This window comes from Leopardus geoffroyi, chromosome A2 (genome assembly GCF_018350155.1).
Source record: "Leopardus geoffroyi isolate Oge1 chromosome A2, O.geoffroyi_Oge1_pat1.0, whole genome shotgun sequence".
NCBI lineage: Eukaryota > Metazoa > Chordata > Mammalia > Carnivora > Felidae > Leopardus > Leopardus geoffroyi.
In genome coordinates this window covers 78038983-78065011 of record NC_059331.1, presented here as the reverse complement: position 1 = coordinate 78065011, position 26029 = coordinate 78038983, and the positions used below count along the sequence as shown (strand labels likewise).

The 26029-nt window shown below is 41.3% G+C and overlaps 1 protein-coding gene and 1 pseudogene across 1 annotated transcript in view; one reads left to right on the top strand and one right to left on the bottom strand.

The window, feature by feature from the left end:
* PRKAR2B (protein kinase cAMP-dependent type II regulatory subunit beta) overlaps positions 1 to 26029 on the top strand; it is a 104022-nt gene that overhangs the window by 26812 nt on the left and 51181 nt on the right. The window contains exon 2 of the mRNA XM_045494462.1: positions 376 to 411. Within this exon, the coding sequence (XP_045350418.1) occupies positions 376 to 411 (36 nt within the window). The remainder of the gene's footprint in view (positions 1 to 375; positions 412 to 26029) is intronic.
* LOC123604875 lies at positions 788 to 10011 on the bottom strand (annotated as a pseudogene).

The window sequence follows — 26029 nt, the reverse complement described above, 5'->3', positions numbered from 1 at the left end:
TTTTTCTTTCCCTAGTAGTATTTCTGTTAGATAAATCTCTAAAAGTGGAGACACACACAAACCCTGCATGGTCCTTGATGTGATTGCCAAGTTGTTTCCAAAAATATTATGTAGATTTACATAGAGATCCCTAGACAAGTAGTTTCAGCCATCCAAAACTTGGGATTTTTTAAAATTTAAAGTGTTTTGTGGGAGACTAATTTAACAGGTGAAATTTTAATATTAATTTCTTGGCTACTAGTGAATTTAAACATTTAATTTTCATATATTTGTGACACTTCCTTTTGCATTATTTATTCTTATTTTTCCTCTATTAACTTATGTAATAATATGTATAATAATATGTAATCATATTGTTTTGTTTTTTTCTTTTAGCTCCGGTAATAAACCGATTCACAAGGCGCGCCTCAGGTAAGCCAGCCTGTATTGTGATTTTACTTATTAATGGTGACATTTCTTAACTAATAATAGTGGTATTGGACAAGAAGATATGGTGAGAATAATTACTGTGGACTAATGATTTATTTGTCAGTCATTTTCCCTGAAAACAACCATGTGATGTAATCAAGAACTAGGAAATAATTGGAAATGGCCTCTCAGTGTTTAAACTTACAATCAGACGGTGCATTGGAGCTAATGCACCTTTTTTTTTTTTTTAAAGGAAATCCCAGTTTCTTTATTATTGAAAACCATCAACTGGTTGTTGGAAGTAGGAGACTAAGTGAAACCTCATACCTGCCCAACGGCTTTCTCCTGAGCCCCACCATACAAAGGAACGTCTCAAACCTATGCCCTTTCCTCCCAAACTCCAAAAATTAGGGGGATTATTCAAAACTATCTCCAGTGAGTAAACTCAGTGGTTAAAGGTTTCTTCTGGGGACCAGTGACAAAGTTAGCCTTATTAATGAAGGCCACAGACCAAGCTAGAAACGCCTAAAGAAGTAAGGGAAAAATCCTAGTACAGACTCCATACCTAGGCATTTTCTGTTAGGTTTAATATAATCTAGGCAGACTGTGCAGGTCCACTAAGAGGAAGGATGAAAACACTGCCCGGTGGAGACATGTGAGTGGTGGACAGCAGCTGATACTCTGACCCAAGCTTGGAAGGCAAGCATTTCCTCCTCCATCATCAGAGATCTCTCCCTTCTTCCAGTGAAAGTTGGCCACAGCAGTGGAGGCCTTCCCAGAGGGTTCCTGTCAATTCCCTGAAAGCCTCCTTAAAATCAGAAGCAGCACCCCGCCTGACTGAGGCAGAGCCAAAGGGAAAACATAAATAAAAGGCCCAGGCCTCAGGCAGGGCCTGTGATTAAGGAAGGGGCAGGACCTCAAAGGTGAGGAAGCACTGACAAGGCAGAGATTCTATTTGTCCTACTTGCTTTCCCATCTGGCACTTCCATGGTGGTTGGGGCCACAGGCCTCAGGGATGTGATCTCCAGCCTTTGATAGCTTCTTGGCCCTTTGATACAGCTCATTCAAGTTGAATTCTCGGATCACATTCTCCTCAGAAGGTGCAAGAGACAGCTCATCCTTTTTTGTCAATCTGTGGCGGCCACATGACCTCCTTGCCACCTTGGAACAGGATCAGAGTAGGGAGCTGCTTGGCGAGGGGCGACATGCTCACTTTGTACCGTGTACTAACATCAGTGTAGCATCCAACGTCCACCTTCCCCAAATTTAGCCCTGTACAGTTGTACTTGAGGGGGAGGTAAGCATAGATAGGAGCAAACGACTGGCAGTCATTAGACCAATTGGCAAAGATCTCCACAATCTAGGTGACCCTCCTTTTCCACTCCAGCTCTTCATCAATGGTTTTGTCATTGAATTACTTGATATACTCAGGGCTCATATCCGGGGTGGGGGGGGGGGCTTGCACGTCATCAGGAACACTATGTGAAGTGTGATGTAAGTATGATGTAAGTGTGATGAAGTGTGTATGTGATGTAAGCAGGCCCATACGAAAATCCAGACAGAAGAAAAGAATTGCATTGGCCACTTTACTAAACATGAAGTTGTTGCCTGTATGTTGCTCCACAGCAATAGATCTGTGGTTCTTCATCATCCTGGTGGCACTGAGGAACATCAGGATCTCTCCTTCTTTCCAGTCAGAGTCACACAGGTTGCCGTCTTCGCGTTGCGTGGGGAGACTCCCAATGCACCTTTTTAAACGGAGACCCTCACCCCAGTTTTATTCCTGTTCTTGATCAGTTATTGTCTGCATGGTTAGCTGATGTACCAGCCACAGTTCAGAAGCAGTGATTTAGAAGATGGGTAAAGGACACCCTAGAAACAGTGGTGGATGAGAGTTTTTAAGAAGGGACAGGATAACTGAAAATACGGGTGGGAGAACTTGTCGTCCTGAGGCCATTTGGAATAGGAGCTAATTGCTTTACATTTGTTAATGCCCCTGAGGCTCTTGCTGTCTTAGAGATATCATAGGAACCGAATGCCTAGTCACAGTGATAGACCTTTGCCACTCACGAGTGCTTGAATTAGATTCTTGGTACGGTGCACTACCTGCATTGGTAGGGAATACTGGACACAGTTGAGAACATTTCTGTCCAAAATGGTTTAAGTAAAGTGAGTTTGGGCATTGAAGTGGATCAACTATTTGGAAAAGTTACTTCCGTGGAGTGCCTTCTTCTCTGAAGACAAATGACACTGCTAGGTTTGATTTGAGAAAATTACTCTTTCTTTTAAATATGACTAGATTTTTTTTGTTGTTGTTGAGAAACATAAGGTAGATGTTTCAGACACATCATTTTTGACATTTACATAACACAGATGAGTAATTTATTTCATAAAATCACCTCATTTCCATCTGTGCTGTATTATTAAAGGTGTTTTAAGGTTAAGTTTTATTTTTTATCTGCTGGCAATTACTGGTACAATTTATTCTTTTTTTTTTTTTTTAATTTTTTTTTTTTTAACGTTTATTTATTTTTGAGACAGAGAGAGACAGAGCATGAACGGGGGAGGGTCAGAGAGAGGGAGACACAGAATCTGAAACAGGCTCCAGGCTCTGAGCTGTCAGCACAGAGCCCGACGCGGGGCTCGAACTCACGGACCGCGAGATCATGACCTGAGCCGAAGTCGGCCGCCTAACCGACTGAGCCACCCAGGCGCCCCTGGTACAATTTATTCTGTAGTGACCAAATCTGTGAGGAAAGAGGCAGGGATTAAGTCGATGTGCTGTGTGGGGATAGTATCTACTTCATCCTCCTGAGCTTTTTGTATGCTGAAGACATACTTATTTTAAATGTTGCAAACAAAGAGCGGATTGTAATGGCTTTTGTGGAATGAGGAATTATGCTTTATGTCAGCAAGGCATCGGACGTTATCCCAGAGTAGAGCCATCAAATGTGAAGGTGCTCCAGTGCAGGGAAGTAGTCTTTTATGAGCAGTGGTGGCAAAAGAGAGGAGCAATAAGATGGAATCTGTAGTGTGGTACCTTGTCTTCTTGTAAAATTCTTTCCACAGCCACATAGTTTAGGAGTTTTAGATTAAATTGTCTCCTTTTCTGTCTCAAACTGTGTGATATGAGACATTTATATCTGGGCAAGTTGCGTTAGTGTTTGTTGTACAGTATACTTATCATCAACTGATAAATCAGGGGCTCCAGCATGTAGGTAAATTTTGAAGCACCATTATTTTCGTATCTCTACCACCACTAAATCTGTGTCCGGTGTATCTTGGGAAGACTTGGTTGGAAATGTAGAGAAGGTGAAATGCCAGCAAAGAAACACTCATTGAAGTCAAACGTTGTGCTTATTCCTAGAATCACGGGTAATAGGAAATGTCAGGAAACAATCTGACTTAAAGAAAAACAAACACGATGATGTCAAGCTTAAGGGTTGTACTATGTACAGCAATAAGCCTCAAAAGGAGTAAAAGTTGTTACCCTAGTAATATAACATGCTGAAACCCATTATGAGAATGGATCTTGACATGGAAGGAAAAGAGGACCAGCTTTTGGAGACCCCCTGTGCTAAGCATTTTATGTACATCTTCAATCTTTCAGGCAAGGAAAATAAAATTCTATTTACTACCTTAGATAAAAAGAGCAGTGCTATAAGAAGGAAAAAAAGGAATGGGACCTGTTAATCATCTACATGTCTGTAATTTATTTGACTTTCTAATTTTTTTATAGAAGTTTGTCTAAAACTATTCCAGGAAAGAAGAATATTCGAACAGTCGTAAGCCATCCCGAGGAGGAAATTCTGTAGTTCTCTTTGTTAATTTAGTGGCTCAAAGTAACTTAATTTAGTAGTAGAGATATATGTCAGTTTCTTTTAAAGTATCATTTCCTGAAAATAATAAGTGTCTATTTAAAATGTAGAACTTCATACTTGGTCATTAACAATAATTCTTAGGATATCTTTTTCTTTTTTTTCAACGTTTATTTATTTTTGGGACAGAGAGAGACAGAGCATGAACGGGGGAGGGGCAGAGAGAGAGGGAGACACAGAATCGGAAGCAGGCTCCAGGCTCTGAGCCATCAGCCCAGAGCCTGACGCGGGGCTCGAACTCACGGACCGCAAGATCGTGACCTGGCTGAAGTCGGACGCTTAACCGACTGCGCCACCCAGGCACCCCGGATATCTTTTTCTGATGGAGTTTTATTTCAGAAATAAATTTTCTTTTCAGAAATAAACTATAAAACTTATGTAAGACCTTTAATTTCGAAAAAAAAAATAAGTCAGGTAAAATCAACCAGAAGCTTATGCGATATGAGTTTTTTTCTTATTCACTATTTTAAAATAATAATTACAACAGTAACTCCTGTGTAACATGATATAACATGCTATGGGTATTGCTAGGTAATCAGTTGCTGTTGATTGAGTGAAAACAGAGAATATGTTACAATATATTTCTCAACTTGTGGCTGAGTTCTATAAATCTTTGAGGTTTTGGCTTTTGCTATTCATACTCCATCTTTCAAAAATGAATATTTCAACCTGAGTAATTGGAATAGAACATTTCTCCTTTTTGTGTCTTTTTCATTTATTATAGTTCATGAGGATGAGGCGATGTTTACGTTAAAAAAGTATTTAACAAATACATCATTTAGGATCATTTTGGGCCGCCTGGATGGCTCAGTCAGTTGAGTGTCCAGCTTCGGCTCAGGTCATGATCTCGTGGTTCATGAGTATTGAGCTCTGTGTCGGGCTCTGTGCTGACAGTTCAGAGCCTGGAGCCTGCTTCGGATTCTGTGTCTCCCTCTCTCTCTGCTCCTCCCCCGCTCATGCTCTGTCTCTCTCTCTCTCTCTCTCTCTCTCTCTCTCTCAAAAATAAACATTAAAAAAATTATTTAGGATCGTTTTTGCACCTTAAACAACACTGTTTCTGTTCAACTCTCTTCATGTGTTTTTAGTGCCTGCCTACAAACCTGTCAGTTTTTATTTCTATACGTAGAAGGAATCTGTATCACCTAGCAGTTTTCTAACAAAATTCCTAGAGTCTTAAGAGCATGTAGAGGTTTCACGGCTTCATAAGCTGGTTTTCCACTAGGTGCGGGAATGAAAGGAGTACAGTATGGGATGATTAATGGGAACCCAGATGGGTGTTCGATTGGTTCAGTTCTGCAAAACATGACTGGAACTGTCAGGTGTCTTCCAAAATCCAAATGAAACATATCTTTGATATCTTCCTGACAAGCACCCCATAACCTTAATTTTATCATTTTTAAAAATTTTTATTTTTATTGAGATATAGTCGACATATGATGTGTGCGTATTTAAGGTGTACAGTGTGTTGTGGCACATGGGTGGCTCAGTTGGTTGAGTGTCTGGCTCTTGATTTTGGCTCCGGTCATGATCTCAGGAATTGAGTCCACGTCAGGCTGTGCACTGACAGTGTGGAGCTTGCTTGGGATTCTCTCTCGCTGTCTCTCTGCTCCTCCCCCACTTGTACTTGTGCGCTCTCTCAAAATAAACCAAAACAAAAAAATTAAGGTGTAAGATGTGTTGATTTGATGTATTTGTATGATGTAACATGATTACCCATAGCCTTTTTTTTTTTAACGTTTATTTATTTTTGAGACAGAGAGAGACAGAGCATGAACGGGGGAGGGGCAGAGAGAGGGAGACACAGAATCGGAAACAGGCTCCAGGCTTTGAGCCGTCAGCCCAGAGCCCCATGAGGGGCTCGAACTCACGGACCGCGAGACCGTGACCTGAGCTGAAGTTGGACACTTAACCGACTGAGCCACCCAGGCGCCCTACCCATAGCCTTATTTTTAAGCAGTACCCTGTGATCCTAGTTTCGAGCAAAAGAAATCCTACCTTTGTCCTTTTTTTTAACCCATTTCTGCTCTTCATCATCACTTCTTATCGGGACATCTTTTTTTAAGTACACAGAAGTCATACATAATCAATTTTATAATAACATGAGCTATTATGTGATTATATGTAACATACATAAAATTAACATAAAATACACATAATCTATTTTAGAATTTTGATGGCATTAACATTGACTGTTTGGAGTATTTTGAAGATTTTTCTTCTTGGTGGAAAAATGGCAATATACCATTTATTCTCATTATTAAAAATTAATGGTAGCAGTAGACACAGTCATTTGAAGAGTAAAACTTTACACAGACAGCAGTCCTGTTGCATTGTTGTTCATCTAGTATATTATATGAGAAAGACTCTAGAGTGTGGGATTTCACAGAATTGAGTTCAGATCACCTGTTTACTGTTTGAATTTGCATGTAAATTATTTACCACCTTGAGTTTTACTTTTTTCTTTTCATTTTCTTTCAGTTTGGGATCATAACAGCTATAGTCAGGTTTGTTACGATGGTTAAGCTAGATGGTTTTTATAAAGCGGAGTGTCTAGGCTGTCAAAAATGTTAGCGGTCAACTGTCTTTTCTGCACATAGTTTAAAACAAAACAAAACAATAAAACCCTCGGTGCTGTGCCCTAGCCTGTCATAAATAAGCCTTGGGGCATCACAGCACTATTGGATATCATTCCTTAATATGGGTCATCTCTTTTTACTGTTTTCACATTATGGCTTTTAAAAAGATTATAATGGTTTTCCTCTGTGGGTTTGTCTCTGAATTGAAGAAAAAAGAAAAAAAATAAATTTCTCTTTACTCTTGAGATAGTGCCTTGCAGTATGAAGTCAGACCTCTCTCTGATTTTGTTTAACCCCAGGATTTTACTTTGAAAAAAGTCAAGCCTATAGAAGAGTTTGAAGAATAGTTCAGTGAACACTTTTCTCTAGATTTCCCACTTGTTCCTATTTGACCCTTCTCCTTCCTTTCGTACACACGCTCATACCCACACTTTGTTTTTTTACTGAACCTTTTAGGAATTACGAATACTTCATGTGTATCTCCTAAGAACAAGGTCATTGTTCTGCATAATACTACACTCAAGGAATTTAACCTTGGTACAATGCTGTTATCTAATATATACAGTCCAGTGTCCTCAGTTGTCTTGGTATTTCCTCTCTTCCTGTATAAAGGATAACCAAGCTTATTCAAGGATTTTATGTTGCTTTTAACTGTCATGACTCCGTTTTTCTGATCTTTTACAAACTGACTCCCTGAAATTTTTGAAAGCTGCTTTCTTGCTTTCTTTTTTTCTTTCTTTTTGCAGTTCTGGAGGTTATCCATATCAATGAAACTGTTCCCTGTATCACCAGTTGTGAAGTCTTAGCTCACATGGGCATGTCCACTGTCTGGTCACAGTGCCCCGTTGGTGACCGTGAAGCGTTTGCATCGAGTACTGCTTTATTTAGTACCGCTTTCACGGATACTGTTGAGCATTACTTGCTCTAATACATAATTATTTCTTATAAGAGAAGTGAAAATGGAACTCCAAATTATGAATTTGGTAATTTTCTTTTCTCATGTAGATAATTAGCCACTTTTCAATTTTTAGCCATCATAAGAGCATTGAATTTTGTAGTGTATTTTTAACAGAGCTAAAGTTTTATAATTTTCTCTATGTTGGCATTTAGAGTAATTCAGAGGTGAAATTAAAGTCTTTAAATTTCACACACCCACTGTGTAAAATGATATATTAAAAACTCAGTAAAATCACCAAAAACAGAAAATGATTAGTCCTCAGGAAAGTAGTGAAATAGCTAAAGTTCAGATCTTTTATTGAATCCAATTCGGGGGACATATGTTTCCTTGATTTAGGGAACATATGCTTCCTTTTGTTTTGTTGTAGAAATACTGTGTGGCTTTGGTGTTCATTGTTTTCTTTCTTTCAAGTTCTGTGATGAGAGCTTTTAACCCCCGTATTTTTTTTTCCAGAGGTCATTCTCATGTTGTCCAACTAATTTGCTGGAGTGGATATATCTACATTAATACTTTATTTTTGAACTGAATTTTGGAAGCTCATTTCAAGTTTGCTAATCACGAACACTACATAATGCATACAAGGAGGATGCTGCTTTAATTAATTCACTAATTCATTCTGCAGACATCTACTGCGTCCCTCCTGTGTGCCAGGCATAGTGGTAGGAGATGCCAGAAGATATGATGCGGCCCTTCGGAAGTTCACAGCCTAGCAGGGAAGCTGGCTGTGACTGTGGGTGGTGAATACCGTAATAGCCACAAAGGGAAAGGGAGAAAACATACAGTTCTTCCAGGACACAGCTCACAGAAAGGATGCTGGTCGCTAGAGCTTGTAACATGAGTTTCAACAGGAGAACAAGGGGAGTATCTGTGCATTGTCACTAAGAGCTACCTGTTTTTATCATAAAGTCCTTTCTCCTTGGATGGTGCTCTCTTCTTACCCCGGCAGCAAGTACCTTGTGGTGTGGAGTAAACAGCTGCCTAAGGCTGTGGACAGCAGGGGCTTAAGGCCAGGATTTATTTCTGTGTTTAACTCACCATTCCTTCAAAATTTAGTGTCTCTCTTATCAGAAGAGACAGTATAGGCTCTGGATTCAGGGGGACCTGGGTTGAAATACCAGCTTTGCTACTCACATATCCACTTATTAAAAGTGTGTGTGTGGTGGTGGGGGTGGGGGGTGCCTGGGTAGCTCAGTCGGTTAATCATCCAACTTCTACTCAGGTCATGATATCACGGTTTGTGGGTTACAGCCCCGCATCGGGCTCTGTGCTGACAGCTCGGAGCCTGGTGCCTGCTTTGAATTCTGTGTCTCTTTCTCTCTCTAACCCTCCCCTACTTGTACTCTGTCTCTCTCTCAAAAATAAATAATAAACATTTTTTTAAAAAGTGTGGTGGGGGGAGGAGGGGCGGGGGGCTTCATCCCCTTATTAAGGCTCAGTTTCTCCAGGTATAAAATGGGATAATACACATCTCATAAGATTATCTTAGTGATGAAACAGTAGATAATCCATGAAAAACACAACACAGTATTCTCTCCAGTTTGGTTTCACAGTATGAGCCTATGGTCCAGATGTGTCTTCTGGATAGACAGGGCTTCCCGGAGGCTGGACTGAATGTGAAGGTAGGTCAGAATAGCTTGTGGACTGCAAAGCTTGATATGGAGAATTCGTTGGAAAGATGACATCTAGGGGCAAGGCTGAAATCAAGAGGCAGACGGTTTAACTGAGGCAGTGGGATGAAACCAGAGGGGCCAGCAGTGGGCAAGGGGGAGTGAAATGAGGGGATGGAAAGTGGACCTAGAGAGTTCTCTGAGATGCCAGAGCACAGCACCCCCCGACCTCCCCCCCCCCCACACACACACCTGGGCTCTTTGTCTAGGCTTCTCCCTCCGGTGGGGTGGAAGTGGTTTTAAGCCACTTTATGCCCCTGTTACCTTCCTGTGCCCAGACCAATGTTGAAATGGATTCTCGCCTGTGATGCGTTACGAATAAAACCAAGTGAGCAGTGGAAGTACTGCTCCTGTCTCTTCACGGCCTCTCCCCTGTCCTCCTCCCTGCTCCAACAGTACTGATTTACTGACACTTCTTAAGCATGACATGTGCTCGCATACCTTAGCATGCTGTGGTAAAGAGAGCCCGGTGGGATCCATGGGCAGTGTTGAGTCTCTGGTTCTTTTTGGTTAGGCCCAGGCATGCCGATAGACATCTCAAGGCCAATGAGAAAGTCTGTATCTCTTGAACTTAATTGCATTTTCTTCAAAATCCTTGCACCCTCCAGGGAAAGGAGAACATGCTGATAGACATCTCAAGGCCAATGAGAAAGTCTGTATCTCTTGAACTTAATTGCATTTTCTTCAAAATCCTCCTTGCACCCTCCAGGGAAGGGAGAAAGGAAGGCAGTAGTAAGAAACATGATCTGCAGTTTGGGGGGGGGGGGCAGGGCAGGGCAGGGTTTCTTTCTGCTCCCAGGGTGGTCTGTCTTCACACCAGCAGATACAGAGGGACTTGGCAGATGGCTTGGGAAGCCTTTGTAGCCCATTGGGTCTCTCGTGTGTCCTGGTTCACTGCCAGCTGCCTTGTAGACCAGACATGAGTAGCTAGAATGCAAAGCATTCTCTGATTGTGATCAGAGGTTAGGTCACTGCTCCCCAAACTCTGTGTGTGCAGGGAAGATGAGTCTCCCTGCCCCCAGTCCATTGCAGGCCAGTACTTTTGTAAAGTAGGGTAAACTTGCCACTGCAGCATCAAATGCCATAATAGACCCTAAACACCCCACTCTGTGTTCCCTTCCCTGTAGACTGCTGGCTTCCGGGGCCATGACCTCGGTAAGCTCTGTAGGAGATAGGCGTGTTCTCCCAAAATGTTTTTATGAAGGAAAAGTGCACATTTACTCAAAAATCACTGATTGTCAAAACCAAAAACCTTTTTTTTACTCCTTTGGCATTTTGTGAGAACTGCCTGAGTGTGAACGGTGCTCTTTGGAGTGGTGGAATGGTGGGGCCCTGCCCCAGGCCACGGGGACACATGTCGCTGCCTGTACCCAGCACCCGCCTGTTCACCTGTTCATCTGAAACTCCAGAGGCTCCCCTTCTCTGGCTTTCCTATAACTCTTCCCCCAACTATGTCCCCTACCCCTCAGCATTCTTTCTTTCTTTCTGGATGTCACCTGTAGGTAGGGTAGGTACTCAATGCTCCTGTTACACGTGTTTACACACGTCATTTGTGTTTACACATCATTTGATGCTGTGGTTTGTTGTTCACAGTTAATGAATTGAGAGGAGAGGGCATTTGTAGATGAAGTCAAAGAAAAAGCAGGGTGAGATGTGAGGAAGCGGGAGCCATATGTAGCAGGATGGAAAGATTTGGCCAGATGTGCACAATGAAGTTTAAGATTCCTAAGGGAAGGACCAATATAGGTGTGGTTATGGTTGAGACTGAAGCTCAAAACACTTGAGGATGGGCAAAACTGAAGTAGAAAAAGCATGGATGGGGCGCCTGGGTGGCGCAGTCGGTTAAGCGTCCGGCTTCAGCCAGGTCACGATCTCGCGGTTCGTGAGTTCGAGCCCCGCGTCAGGCCCTGGGCTGATGGCTCAGAGCCTGGAGCCTGTTTCTGATTCTGTGTCTCCCTCTCTCTCTGCCCCTCCCCCGTTCATGCTCTGTCTCTCTCTGTCCCCCCCAAAAAAATAAATAAACGTTGAAAAAAAAAAAAAAGAAAAAGCATGGAGACAGATACCAATCAGGAGGGGCGCCTGAACCCGTGAATCTCAGAAGAGCCCCCCACATTGGCTTGGGAGTACCAGTTAGCCGTGTGGATGCCCGCTTTGGGGGGGGGCATGAGAGTCCCTTACTGTCTGTTGGGGTTCTGCTGTGTGCAGGGAGTGGGGCTTTCTAAGTGAGGTGGTGTTCTTGGGGGAAGAGCCTGGTTTCAGCTGAGGGGGGATATGTTGGGAATGCTTTGTAAAAGCACTTGAGGGTGTGAGGACAGTGTTGGAAAGGAGGGTGGGAATGGATGGGAGAAATCCCCAGGTCAGCAGTTACTATTGCCAGGCACTGTACAGTTACCATTGCTAGACATCGGGTACAGCAGCAAATGCTCCCGGACCTGAAGATGGTACAGTCCAATGGGGGAGGCTTAAAGGGGTGTAGAGATGAAACTGGGGAGAAGGTGGTTGTCTGGAGTCTTGCACATTGTGGGTGACCAAGGTAACAGAGCAAAGAGGGCGTGGTTGGATCAAGGATCTTCAGGTCGTAATTTATTCGTTATGAATGCTTGTTTACGTAAACTTTCTTTAAGGCTGTCTCCATCAGGTTCCCAATGAGAGCACTTTCACTGTCTGATATTTACCTTAATTACAACAGGTAATATGGTATAGAAGTGAAGAGCTTGGATTTGAGGTCATTCTGTCATTTCTCTCTCTCTCTCTCTCTCTCTCTCTTTTTTTAAGTAGGCTTCATGCCTAGCACAGACCCCAACATGGGTATTGAACTCACAACCCTGAGATCAAGACCTGAGCTGAGATCAAGAGTCAGACGCTTAACAGATTGAGCCATCCAGGTGCCCCCGTTCTGTCATTTCTTGGTCAGATATTCAAAGAGGGCCTAGGATGTGTTTGGCACTGGGCCTGAGGTAGACAGACATAGTTGGTTGTTTTTTTTTTTTAATTTTTTTTTTTAACGTTTATTTGTTTTTGAGACAGAGAGAGACAGAGCATGAACGGGGGAGGGTCAGAGAGAGAGGGAGACACAGAATCTGAAACAGGCTCCAGGCTCTGAGCAGTCAGCACAGAGCCCGACGCGGGGCTTGAACTCACATACCGCGAGATCGTGACCTGAGCCGAAGTCGGACGCTTAACCGACTGAGCCACCCAGGCGCCCCAAGACAGACATAGTTTAGGACCTTGGCTGCACCACTTACTAGCAGTGTGACCTTGGGCAACGTAAAACACCTTCGTTAAAACTGGGTTGTAATACATGAAGAGAATGCAGGCAAAGCTCTTTCATTTTTTTTTATTTATTTATTTTTTTTTTTGAAGCACAATGCCTGACTCCTAGTGAGTGCTAAATAAACCTTTAGGTATCATTAGGCTCAATTTATCAAATTTTACTCTAGCAAAAATACTGTAATACTAGTATCCCTGTTGTTTTCTCCTATAATTTATCCCACTTCATTTTAATTGGCCAGAGTACATAATTCTGTGACTCTTCTATAGCCAAATCTCCTACTGCAACCTTAGATTGACATAACATTGTATCACTATTTGGGGGAGATGGGAAAGATTTCTCTCAGATGCAACATTCTTTAGCTTTTTAGTTAAAATCAGAAAAACAACTTTAGTCACCCCTAGATCCTAAGCTGTATTCTTAGACTGTTATTTTGAAAATAAATTGATCTGCCTTTTGAATTTTAACTTTTAATTTTAATCAGCTGTATATAAATGCAGGTTCCCCCCACCCCATCATCAGGAGGGACCAGCTGATTTGAGGAGCTGATTGCTAGAAAGTATTACTGTGAAGGGTGGAGACTGAGTCTCTCGGTGCCCAGCCGTGTATTTTATATTAGCTAATCATTTGATCATGTTTTCTGATATTTCAGAAATTAATGACACAACCTAAAACTGCAAAGTGAATCCAGATCTTCTCTTTCTTTTATCATCTTTGGCCTTGAATTGCTAAAACCAGAGAACATTGATTTCATAGTTGTTGTTTTACTAAGACAATATAGCTAAACTGCCAAAAGATTAAAATACAGATTGAAGATACATTGTTTTTAGAATGGTAGAAAAGAGGGGTGCCTGCATGTCTCAGTCGGTTAAGCATCCAACTTTGGCTCAGGTCATGATCTCATGATTGGTGTGTTCAAGCCCTGCATCGGGCTCTGTGCTGACAGCTCAGAGCCTGGAGCCTGCTTCAGATTCTGTGCCTCCCTCTCTCTCTCTGTCTCAAAAATAAACATTAAAAATTTTTAAAAAATGATACAAAGGAGGAGCCTTCTGTATGAACAACCAAATAGTTTAAATAACTGTTGTTAGACCTGTTTCAAGGAATTGCCAATATTATCTTTATTGACCTCCATCAGAAAAGGTAGAACTGTCCCTCTCCTTAGGTGTTTTAAAACAGAATTCCAAGTTGTAGATCCCATTCGAAAACAGACGTAGATAGGGGTGCCCGGGTGGTTCAGTCTGTTAAGTGCCAACTTTGGCTTAGATCGTGATCTTGCAGTTTGTGGGTTTGAGCCCCATGCTAGGCTCTCTCTCTCAAAAATAAAATAAACATTAAAAAAATTTAAAAACAGATGTAGATAGTTTAATATGCTTATTGCATAACATAAAGTAACAGGGTACAGTCGCAAGGTTTTCCAGAAAAGGCATGTGGCTTTATGCTGCGAGGTCTTTTTCAGAGCTGAGTTTCCATCAGCTGCTGGGTGGTGATCTACAGTAAGTACTCTGGTGGCTTTCTAAAAATCACCTGCTACTTTTGGGGCACCTGCCTGGCTCAGTCAGAGGAGCATGCGACTCTTGATCTCAGGGTCGTGAGTTTGAACCCCATGTTGGGGGTAAAGATTACTAAGGAAAATAAACTTTAAAAAAAGTAAATAGGGACGCCTGGGTGGCTTAGTCAGTTGAGCATCCGACTTCGGCTCAGGTCATGATCTCGCGGTTTGTGAATTTGAGCCCCATGTTGGGCTCTGTGCTGATAGCTCAGAGCCTGGAGCCTGCTTCAGATTCCGTGTTTCCATTTCTCTCTGTCCCTCCCCCACTCATGCTTGCTCTCTCTCTCTCTCTCTCAAAAATAAACATCAGAAAAATTTAAAGCGGCGCCTGGGTGGCTCAGTCGGTTAAGCATCCAACTTTGGCTCAGGTCATGATCTCACAGTCCATGAGTTCAAGCCCCGCGTCGGGCCCTGTGCTGACAACTCAGAGCCTGGAGCTGCTTCGGATTCTGTGTCTCCCTCTCTCTCTGCCCCTCCCCTGCTCATGCTCTGTCTCTCTCACTCTCAAAAATGAATAAATGTTAAAAAATTTTTTAAAGATTAAAAACTAAATAAATAAATACAAATAAACTACTTTCACATTACCTTTTTTTTTTTTTTTCAACGTTTATTTATTTTTGGGACAGAGAGAGACAGAGCATGAACGGGGGAGGGGCAGAGAGAGAGGGAGACACAGAATCGGAAACAGGCTCCAGGCTCTGAGCCATCAGCCCAGAGCCCGATACGGGGCTCGAACTCACGGACCGCGAGATCGTGACCTGGCTGAAGTCGGACGCTTAACCAACTGCGCCACCCAGGTGCCCCCACATTACCTTTTTATGTGATAATTTCACTTTATTCAAATTTTTTGGCCCTTTTAGAGTGTTGATTTTCTTTCTTCAGTATATTTACATGAAAGGGGCAGTTTATATTTCTTAGACTGATGGGTATTCTTGGAATTAGAGTGATGGGAATGCTTACAATCCAGAATTACATTTTTACTGATTAAAAAGTAAACCTTAGTATTGTATCACATAGGCAATTAAGTTCAAAGTTAAATGAAAGTAAAATTTTTCTGTAGTAAAATCATCTCTTTAGAAGGGAGTCTGGTTGGTGGGACTAAAGTCTCTTGGATGGTTGTTACATAGCTGTAGGATAGGCACACTGTCTGTCCCACCCTGGACAGGGTCACATCTACCACATCCCACCCTGGATGGAGTCACACACTGTACAACGTCCCACCCTGGACAGAGTCACAATGTATGTCCCATTCTGGACAGATTCTGAGGCAACGATCCTTATATGTTTTTTGGTTTTTTTCTAATGTTTATTTTTGAGAGAGAGAGAGAGAGACAGAGCATGAGCGGGGGAGTTGCAGAGAGAGAGGGAGACACAGAATCCAAAGCAGGCTCCAGGCTCTGAGCTGTCAGCACAGATCCCGACGCAGGGCTCGAACCCACGAACCGCAAGATCATGACCTGAGCTGAAGTCGGACGCTCAACCGACTGAGCCACCCAGGCGCCCGAATGATCATTATATGTTTTGAAGGCAGCCTGTGAGTCCTCTTAAAAGATAAACTGAGGCATATTAAAAATTTTAAGAATTTATTTGAGCAAAAATCGGTTCAAATTGGGCAGCATCCAGTCTAGCAGATAGAAAGGAGCTCTGAGGAGCTGTACAAAATTAAATACTTATAGGCAGAAGTGGAAAAAGGAAGTTATGTGAGGCAAAAAAGTGGGTTATTCCAAGATTACTTTCTTTTAGGGAATGGTGGGGTTTGCCTCACTAGTGCTGATTACAGGTGACTTCTGATTGGTTTAAGACTCATTTCTGGGAGAGCTTGGAACTGAATCAAGTCTCAGTTTGGTGACATGGGGCTTAGCATATGTGACTCCATTCTGGGCCTTTTGTCTTGTTTTTCACAGTCCCAAATGTTTTTCATGAAGTTTCATAATTCCCGGAGCTTTCTTCCCCTCATTTTTGTCCAGGAGCAAATTCCTCTAACAAGGCAAGTGGCTCAAAAGTGTGAATAAGGATCAGTGATTCTGGTTATGAACCTTGGTGGTCTCCTTTCTGAAAGTAGAGGATGATAGTGATACCAAAAATGTGCGCAGGGTCTGCGTGTGCCAGTCTCTGTTGCTCTACGTGGCTTTCCCTGCGGTAACCTACGAGAATCACTACCACCAGCTTCAAAAAGTTTTCTTACTGTCTCCTTTTTACACGTGTGGAAACTGAGTTACAAAGCGTTCAACATGCCCAAGGTCATGCTCTTTTTTTTTTTTTTTTTTTTTAATGATACTACTTTATTGTTTAAAGTGGAATCACCTAGGGGCGCCTGGGTGGCTCAGTCAGTTGAGTGTCTGACTTTGGCTCAGGTCATGATCTAGCGGTTCTTGGGTTCCAGAGCTGCCGTTGGGCTCTGTGCTGATAGCTCAGAGCCTGGACCCTGCTTCGGATTCTGTGTCTCCCTCTCTCACTGCCCCTCTCCCGCTCACGCTCTGTCTCTCTTTCTCTCTCTCAAAAATAAACATTAAAAAACTTAAAAAAATTTTTAAAAAGTGGAATCACCTCATTTTTAATTCTTTTGTTAAATGGGAGTTCTAACTATGTTTTCCTGGTCTAATTTTCATCCTGAATTTTGAAATTGTATTAAATATTTTATACACTAATTCCAACAAAGTAGAGAAAAAGTAATTTTTTAGAGCACCTTCTTTTTTAAAAAAATTTATTTATTTACTTAGAGCCACACATGTACATGAGCAGGGGAATAACAGAGAGAGAGAGGGAGAGAGAGAATTCCAAGCAGGATCCACACTGTCAGCACAAACCGAGCCAAAATCAAGAGATGTTTAACCGACTAAGCCACCCAGGTGCTCCTGTTAATTTCTAGTGCCAGCATTGTTTTTCTACGCATACTCTTACAGATGAAACATTTAAATCATTATTGTTTAATATCCCAGATAGTCCTACATTGTAATCAGTTCATCATTCAAATTTCCTGTGACTAAAATTACAAAATAATTTACATTCTCATGCTTGTAGCTGTCAATTTGAGTGATTGAGATTTCTTTTCTTTTTTTTAAGTATCGGAAAAGTTTTATTAGAAAATTCTCACCCTGAACCAGTGTGGCATGTGATGTGGTAGTACCTATCATTTATTAAAACCGACTGCAGGAAATAACACTCTTTTCTGAAGGGATCCTTGTGCAAAATGTGTAATAAGCAATTTCTGGTATGACTTGTGCTCTGCCTCTGCCCCCTGACATTCCAATTCAGATTAATTCTGATCTAAATCTATTATCCCTTTTCCATTTCTAGTGGAAATCCGAAAATACTACGTTGCCACCCAAATTAATGGATAAGTACCTAAAAATATTGTAAGCCATAATACTATTTGTGTATATGTGGAGCTAAGTGCATTTCTACAAGTGACTTGCTTGCCATTTAGTCATGTTTATTATTTGCTTTGTTTCTTCCTGGAGAAAGGGAGAAAACCTTTACTACTGGGAAAAATCATTTAATTTATACTGTAATGACTACCATCTACATATCTTTCAGATGACCAGGAACCAGACAAAAGGGCAAGGAAGGAAGGTGTTTCCCTAAGGAAGATGTTATGAACTGAATAAGTCATGTTTGCTTGGTTTGCAGAATTGTGTTAAATACTATGCTCCTTTGCAATTATGGATCCTATCAACAATAAAAAGATCTAGTTATATCTTTTTGTACACGCTGGAAACCTGTGAGACCAGTGCACCATAAAAGCAGAATGTGAGATGTGGTGATTTGTGAGATGTGACTTCGAAGGGAGAAGGTAGACACGGATGGAGGGTCGGGGCAAGAGGTCCTGTTTCGCTAATTTTCTCCATTTTTGTTGGAAATAATTTCTAGCTCTCCTGTATCTTTAGCAACAAGAAGTCAGGATCTTTTTTTTTTTTGGCCTTTTTTAATGATAAGGTTATATTTCCTACTATATGTTGATAAGTTCAACAATGAAATTTTTCTAAAACACACTCTGAATCAGTATCTGCGTTTTTATAGCCATGATCAGTGTGTACATATACTTCTTATATCATTTAAAGATTTTTTTATGATAAAATGGTTGCATGCTCATGGTAGAAGTCAAATAGTTACAAAAGGGTATAAAATGAAAGTATTTTGTGCTTTTTTTCTCCCATATTTCCAATCCTCACCCTGGTCATCACCTTAGTTAAGAGTTTTACTTTCCTGGATGTTTTTATGCACAAGCATATTTAGTTGGAATTACAATGATATCCAACTTTCCATGTGGTCTTTTTCACCCAACAGTATATTTTGGACTACTTTTCATGTCCTTACATCTAGAGATGCCTCATTCTTTTTTTTTTAAACGTTTATTTATTATTGAGAGGCAGTGAGAGACAGAGCATGAGCATGGGAGGGGCAGAGAGAGGAGACACAGAATCTGAAACAGGCTCCAGGCTCTAGGTTCCGAGCTGTCAGCACAGAGCCGGACATGGGGCTGGAACCCACGAACTGCTAGACCATGACCTGAGCCGAAGTCAAGTCGGATGCTTAACCGACGAGACACCCAGGCGCCCTGCCTCATTCTTATTTTAATGCCTCAATGGGGGGCGCCTGGGTGGCGCAGTCGGTTAAGCGTCCGACTTCAGCCAGGTCACGATCTCGTGGTCAGTGAGTTCGAGCCCCGCGTCAGGCTCTGGGCTGATGGCTCAGAGCCTGGAGCCTGTTTCCGATTCTGTGTCTCCCTCTCTCTCTGCCCCTCCCCCGTTCATGCTCTGTCTCTCTCTGTCCCAAAAATAAATAAACGTTGAAAAAAAAATAAAAATAAAAACACTGTTTGGTGATTAAATTGTAAATGAATCAAAAGCATATGGATTCATTTAAAAAAAAAAATAATAATGCCTGAATGGTATTCCATTATATGGATGCATTATAAGGCATATAACAAGGGAGTTTAAATTTCAGGTACTTGTAGTTTTGTATAATTGTGCCAGTAAATCTATAGGATGTCTTTCTTTTTTTATGTTTATTTTTGAGAGAGAGCGCGCGCACGCGTGCGCACACACACGTGGGCCCGCACACATGTGCCAGTGGGGGAGGGGCAGAGAGAGAAGGAGACAGAAACCCAAGCAGATTGCGTACCGTCCTCGCAGAGCCCAACACGGAGAGCCTGACCTGGAAATACCGACACAGGGCTCGAGCCCCTGAACCATGAAATCCTGACCTGAGCCGAAACCAAGAGTCCGTCACTCAACCGAGCCACCCAGGTGCTCCCATAGGAGGTATTTCTAAAAGTGAAATGGCTTAGTCAACAGTATGAGCATGTGAAATTTGTAGAGGCATTGTCAAATTGTGCTCTGAAATAGCATACTAATTTATACTCTCATCTTAGGTTTAACATAGAGTGAGAACACTTAGTATTACAGAGTTTTTCAATGTTTATCAACTTCATAGGTCAGTTACGCTTTAGTTGGCAATTTTTTAAATTTATGAGTGAGGCTTAGCATCTTTTCATTACTGTTGACCATTTGTATTTTTTTGTAGTGAAGTGCCTGTTCACTTTTTTCCCCCTTACTGATTTGAGAAGTGTTTGAGCTCAGAGGTCAGATGGCTTTGTGTTCAAGTTTGGTCTTTGCCACTCACTAGTTGTTTAACCTTGAGAGGGTTATTTCATGTCTTTTAACTTCATTATCTGTAAAATGTGCTGGTAAGTGTACTTAACTCATAGGGTATTGTTAAGTGATTAATGAAATAGATTATCAGTGTAAAATGCTTAACACATTTCCCTAAAATATAGTAAGAATATAGTATGTTTGCTAGCAGCATTATTGCCAGATGCCTTCATAGCACTCCTATAATTATTTGGTTTTTCTCTTTTAACATAATGATATGCTGGTATGTTAATAGATTGTCTGATATTGACTTATTCGTATATTCCTAGGATGAACTCTGCTTCATCCTAACATTATTTTGTTCTTGAGATATAATTAACACATACCAACTATTATTTTAGTACAAGTCACAACATATTTTGTAACACAGAATCAAACTCTGAATTTTAGGTGTATTTCAGAGAACATTGTTGAAAGTGCTTTTCCTGATTTTGGTGAATAATTAGGAATCAGATCTAGGAATGGTCTACTTAGGAACTGTTGGTTAAAGCGGCTGCTAATCCCAACCAGAGACATTTACCATGATTCAGATGTATCTTCCATGTCTTGGCTCTGATGTCACCTGGGAGAGGCCTTCTTCCCCAGGTAAACAGGTCTCATGTGTCTACTCATGGGAGAACCAAGTCACGTGATAGATTCTCATTCAGGATGACACCCCACTCGTGGAGCATTAACCCCTAAGAGAGTCTGTGCTGAAAAGCATGCAGCCAGAGGGAAACTTGCTGGGTTCACAGTTTGCACTCCAGAGGGGCTGAGGGATCTCGGTTTCCTTGTATGTAAAATGGGTAATAACGGTACCTTACTCAAAAAGTTGGTGAGAGGATTACATGACATATTTTAAATCAGAGAATGTTAAGTATACAGTAGGCAGCCACAGTTTGGTTGAATGGGAAGGTTTGTATGAGGGCTAGTAGAAAATAGTTACAGACCTAGGAAGAACAGGGTGGCAGGGCTTAGAGGGGGATCTGTGTGCAGAGAGCTGGAGCTTATTCTCATTCATAGGCAAGTTTGAATGTTTATTCTTCTTCATCCTGATGTTCTTTTGATAGCCTAAGCCAAATATATCAATGTATCGTTCAAGGTTTTCTCTTCTTGTAACTCCTATACAGGTGGCTTTTATTTATTTAATCACAGCAATTCTATGAGGTAGGACCTAACAGACACATTTTACAGATGAGAAAAATTGCATTGAATAATACTTAGTGATGTACAGGGGTCAAGCAGTTAATAAGTGGCAGGAAAAAAATGGTAGAGCTGGGATGTGCTTTGGTCTGTCTGAATCCTGTGCTCTTTCCCCACCCTGTAAATCAGTTACTTATGCATAATCACACATAATAATTTATATTTCTGCCTAAAGAGATGAATTAATCTCCCTAACCAGGCTATAGAGTGCAGGGACCCTGCTTCATGCTTACAGCATCATGAATACCATGCACAGCTTTACAAATGAATAGTCAGTAAGTAAGAATGATGTTGTGTGTATTAGTTTTGCTCAAGCTGAAGGCATCTTGTATATGGTAAAACAAAAGTTTAATAGTTAGAAAATGGGCTCTTTGTAGGGTGCGTATATCATTTTCATAAAAACGCTAAAGCCATTTAAAAAAATACCAACCTGTGCTTCTGAAATCCATGCAACTTAAAACTAAATTAAAGACCTACGGCCAGCTTTGTTCTGCCGTGACAGCAAAATTTGGTGGAAGACACTAATTTCAGTTTTGCAGACTGCCTTTATTATTTATATTCTCTGATTAGTATCCTAGATCAACAAGCATGGGTCTTTCTGTTAGAGCCACATATGGTCCCTCCCTGACTTAGATTATCATTTCCTTTCGTGAGAATTTCATTGAATAGTCTCTAGAATTTGAACTTGGTATTTTGCAAAAGCTACTTTCTTATCAATGACTGCTCTATGGTATTACTCTTAGTTTTGGCAATTGGTTGGACCTTTGTTATCTTGTTTTCTTTGTCCTGATCTTTTTAAACTGGGCTTCTTAATTTCTGATGTTTCCTTGCTTGTCAGCAACTGAAAAGCACATGGAATTCAACCGAGTGAAAATGGAAAGTTTACTGAAATAGCGGTGGGGGTGGGGTGCTCACAAAATCATTAAGCCTCCAGGGAGGGCAAGAAGGTAGCTGGGCCTTAAGGGGAGCCAGAACTGTTAGGAATCTGTCCATCTGTATGCTGTGATTCTCTCTTGCTGTAGGCCACTTTCTCCATGTGGTGGGGACAGGAAACACAGCTCCACACTTTACAGCAACAGGCACCAGGAAAGAGACTGACCTGGCATTCTTTGTGATTCAACCCCACATCCTAGGAGAAGGTTCTAATTAATTAGCCTACCCATCTTGGCTTGATCTAGAAGTTGTCCCATTTGCCCCACTGGGATCTGCTATGACACAGGGCTAAGAAGACCTGACCTCACTTGGGACTAATTTCAGCTGACCCATTTTGGATTATTAGAATCCTGTCTGGTAGCTGATTATTAGGTCAGACCGGCTGCCCTGAAGAAGCTGGTGGCTTTCTTGGTCCAAGGCAGCTTCTCTGTTGGCCCCCCGAGCTTCCCCTCCAGCCTGAGGGGACATCTGCAGCAGAACTCTGCATATTTGCAAATCAGAGGTAGTTGCCAATCCCTGAGCCCTGTGTGAGGGAAGCTCAAGTTACTTGTTTCACCACCTGCCTGTGAGACTGCAGGTGACCCACTTGGATGTGTCTTTTTCTGTTGAAAAACATTACCATTTTACCATAGCATGATACTTTACACGTAGAATGACAATAACTAACAATACCAGACAAACGTCGCTTCTTTTCAAAAGAATGGAACTATTATCTTGCATATCAGTTCATCTAGCTACTAAAGGAAAAAAGCCCCAAAGAAGAAATAATACCCTACATTTATGCCACAAGTTTTTCAAAGAGATAATGTGGGAGGCTAAAGGTCACTGTAATTTTCTTCTTACAAATGCTTTTTGATGTTATTTTTCTTCAGAACAGTAGAATAGCCAACCACCTGGTTCCCTCCAATTATGCAAAATTACTGAATTTAAAAATCAGGGTTTTTTTTTCTCCTAGACCTACAAGGGTTTTTAATTTGTGAGGGGACAGCTTTTTTTTGTGCAAAAACATTTGTTTTTGAAATGTTTACACTCTGGTAACTTTGGAAGGGATTGGCTTCGTATCTCGTTAGTTGTGCTGTCACTTTGCTTAAATTAAAATGCATTTATTGTTCACTGTTTGCAAGGCAGTGTTCTGTGCATACTGTGAGGTTGCTAGAGGTGAAGATTTACTTTTGTAAACCTAGCCCCTGGAGGACCTGGCCACATACCCATGACCTTGGACCCATTGATGTGGGGTCCAGAGCCAATGATCAAGAAAGAATTCCTGAGACCTTTTCAAAAGCAAACAGGTGCTTTCATTATACTACGGAGACAGGGCCTGTGGCCAGAAAGAACTTCCCTTTTGCTGCTGTATGAAGCTAGTGGTTATATGTTTAGTTCTCAAGGGGGTGGGGGGTATGGGAGTATCAGATCATAAATGTTTCTTTGAATTTATACTCATAAAACTACTTTGGCGAGATTTCTCTGGTGGTTATCACTCAGCTTGATATTAAGTATCGGTGAGATGTACAGGCAATCCATACGACAACCCTTTAAGAATGTAGCAACCAGTATGTATTTGAACCTTATCAGTACTATGCAGGCTGTAGGTCTGCCTTACTAGGCTAAAGGTGAACATTTTTCTGCTTCTGTCCCTCATTGCAATGAGCCAGTTGGAGGCCAGCACAGCGGAGTTGGGTCATGGTGAATTCCACTCTGATTCCACTATACACATTCTGCAGAGCATGAGCTCAAAGGAGCAGGTAGACAGTCCACTGGAGTTTGTGCCATCAGTGGGTGAGGGGGAGATGTGAATCTCAGTTCCTGCATGCCTCTGGGTATAAACATTTCTAGGGTTTAAAGGTATCAATTTTCCATACATCGGCTTCTGAATGTCAGCCAGCAACAACTTGCAGTGCTCAGCAGAAGAAAAAGCAGTCAGTTTTAATGCTAGAGGGAAAGCCCACTGTTGTGGACTTACTGTGGGACAGTATGACCATCTTCAGCAGTGGCCTCATGTCAGATTTTCAAGAATAATATTGACTGTTGGGAGATTTTTGTGTCTTAACGTTGTATTTAGAATTTAGCCCCGATGAGATTTTGGGGTGATGATGGGGTTCATGGGGTTTGGAGCTGATGGCCAAGAAAGAATTCTTTTTTTTAAATTTTTTTTTTTAACTTTTATTTATTTTTGAGGCAGAGGGAGATAGAGCATGAACGGGGTGGGTCAGAGAGAGAGGGAGACACAGAATCTGAAACAGGCTCCAGGCTCTGAGCTGTCAGCACAGAGCCTGACGTGGGGCTCGAACCCATGAACTGCGAGATCGTGACCTGAGCTGAAGTCGGACGCTTAGCCGACTAGCCACCCAGGCGCCCCAAGAATTCTTGAAGACATCTTCAGTTCAAAAAAGTGATTTTATTAAAGCATGGGCACAGGACCTGTGGGTAGGAAGAGCTACACCGGCTTTGTGAAGAATGACTGGTTTTATTCTGTGGAACTGGGGAGGTAAAGTCAAATGGGAGGACTTTGATATGCTAAAGAGGACTCCTAAGGCACCTGAGACCTTGCTATTATCATTTTAAGATAGTTTTTCCCTCTGGAAAAGCATTAACATTAAGACAGTAGGGAGTTCCTGGAGAAATGTTTTACTTTGCCTGCCTCAAGCATCTGTCAGTGGGCTGCAGGTTATAAGGAAATTTAATTTTACCTGCCTTTTCCTTCTTGCTTTTGTTCCCCATATCTCAGTGGAAGGATGATGTTGGGACTCCAGGAAACTGAGTCTATAGGTTTCTGGAGATTAGGCTATTGATTAAGATTGCCTGTTTCTTGTAATTCACTAAGATATTTGTAAACTGATAGAAACTCATGTCCTGCATGACTGTGAGTTCTATCAGTTAACCATTTGTTTTGTTTACTTTGGTTTGGGGGAGCCAGGAGTGTCTGAGAAATATAACACATATCCCATCTGGGGGGAGGGAGTGTGCTAGCTTGTCCTTTGCTCCTAGCCTGCCTTATGCTCCCTCATCAGCTCCCACACAATGTGTGATTCCACTGAAATTAAGACATAAATAAAGGTGTGTTCCGTTTTCTTATACAGAAGGGAGCATTTAATCCTAACTTGTGTGTTTAGGTAAAGTGGCAGGGAGGAGGTGGCATTTGTGGAGAGTTTTGAGGGAAGAGTAGGCTTATGAGAGGTGGGCATGGAAGAAATGAATTTCTAGTTGAGCAAACCGCATGAAATGATAGTAGGTTGAAATAATAGTGAATATTCTAATAAGTTTAGAATTTATGGGCTTTGGTAAGAGTTTGGGCTTTATATGTTGTGGGAAACAGATACATCATGCCCAGGAATGGTCAGGTTGGGATCCTGAAGTTTCAAAATGGCTCTATATTATCCTCCTTACCTCTTTCACCTTGGTCATTACCCAGGAACATACTGAGAAGAGGTGGTCTCTTTCTGGGGATAGCCACATGTAATCATCAGATGGCCTTACCAAGATACATGAACTAGGAGGAAGTAGTTAGACCATCAGCCCATTGTGCTGTTATTTTTTTTTCCTACTGATTGATTGATTGATACTTTAACTTAAATACAAGTTAACATATAATATATATATATTATATATAACATATATATTATATATAACATATAATAATGTAAACCATGTAATAATGGTTTCAGGAGTAGAATTTAGGGATTCATCACTTACATATATATATATATATATATATATATATATATATATGTAACATATATATATATATAACATATGTAACATATATATAACATATATACATATATGTAACATATATATATATATATATATATATATATATATATATAACATATAATAATGTAAACCATGTAATAATGGTTTCAGGAGTAGAATTTAGGGATTCATCACTTACATATAACACCCAGTGCTCATGCCAACAAGTGCCCTCCTTAATGCCCATCACCCACTTAGCCCAT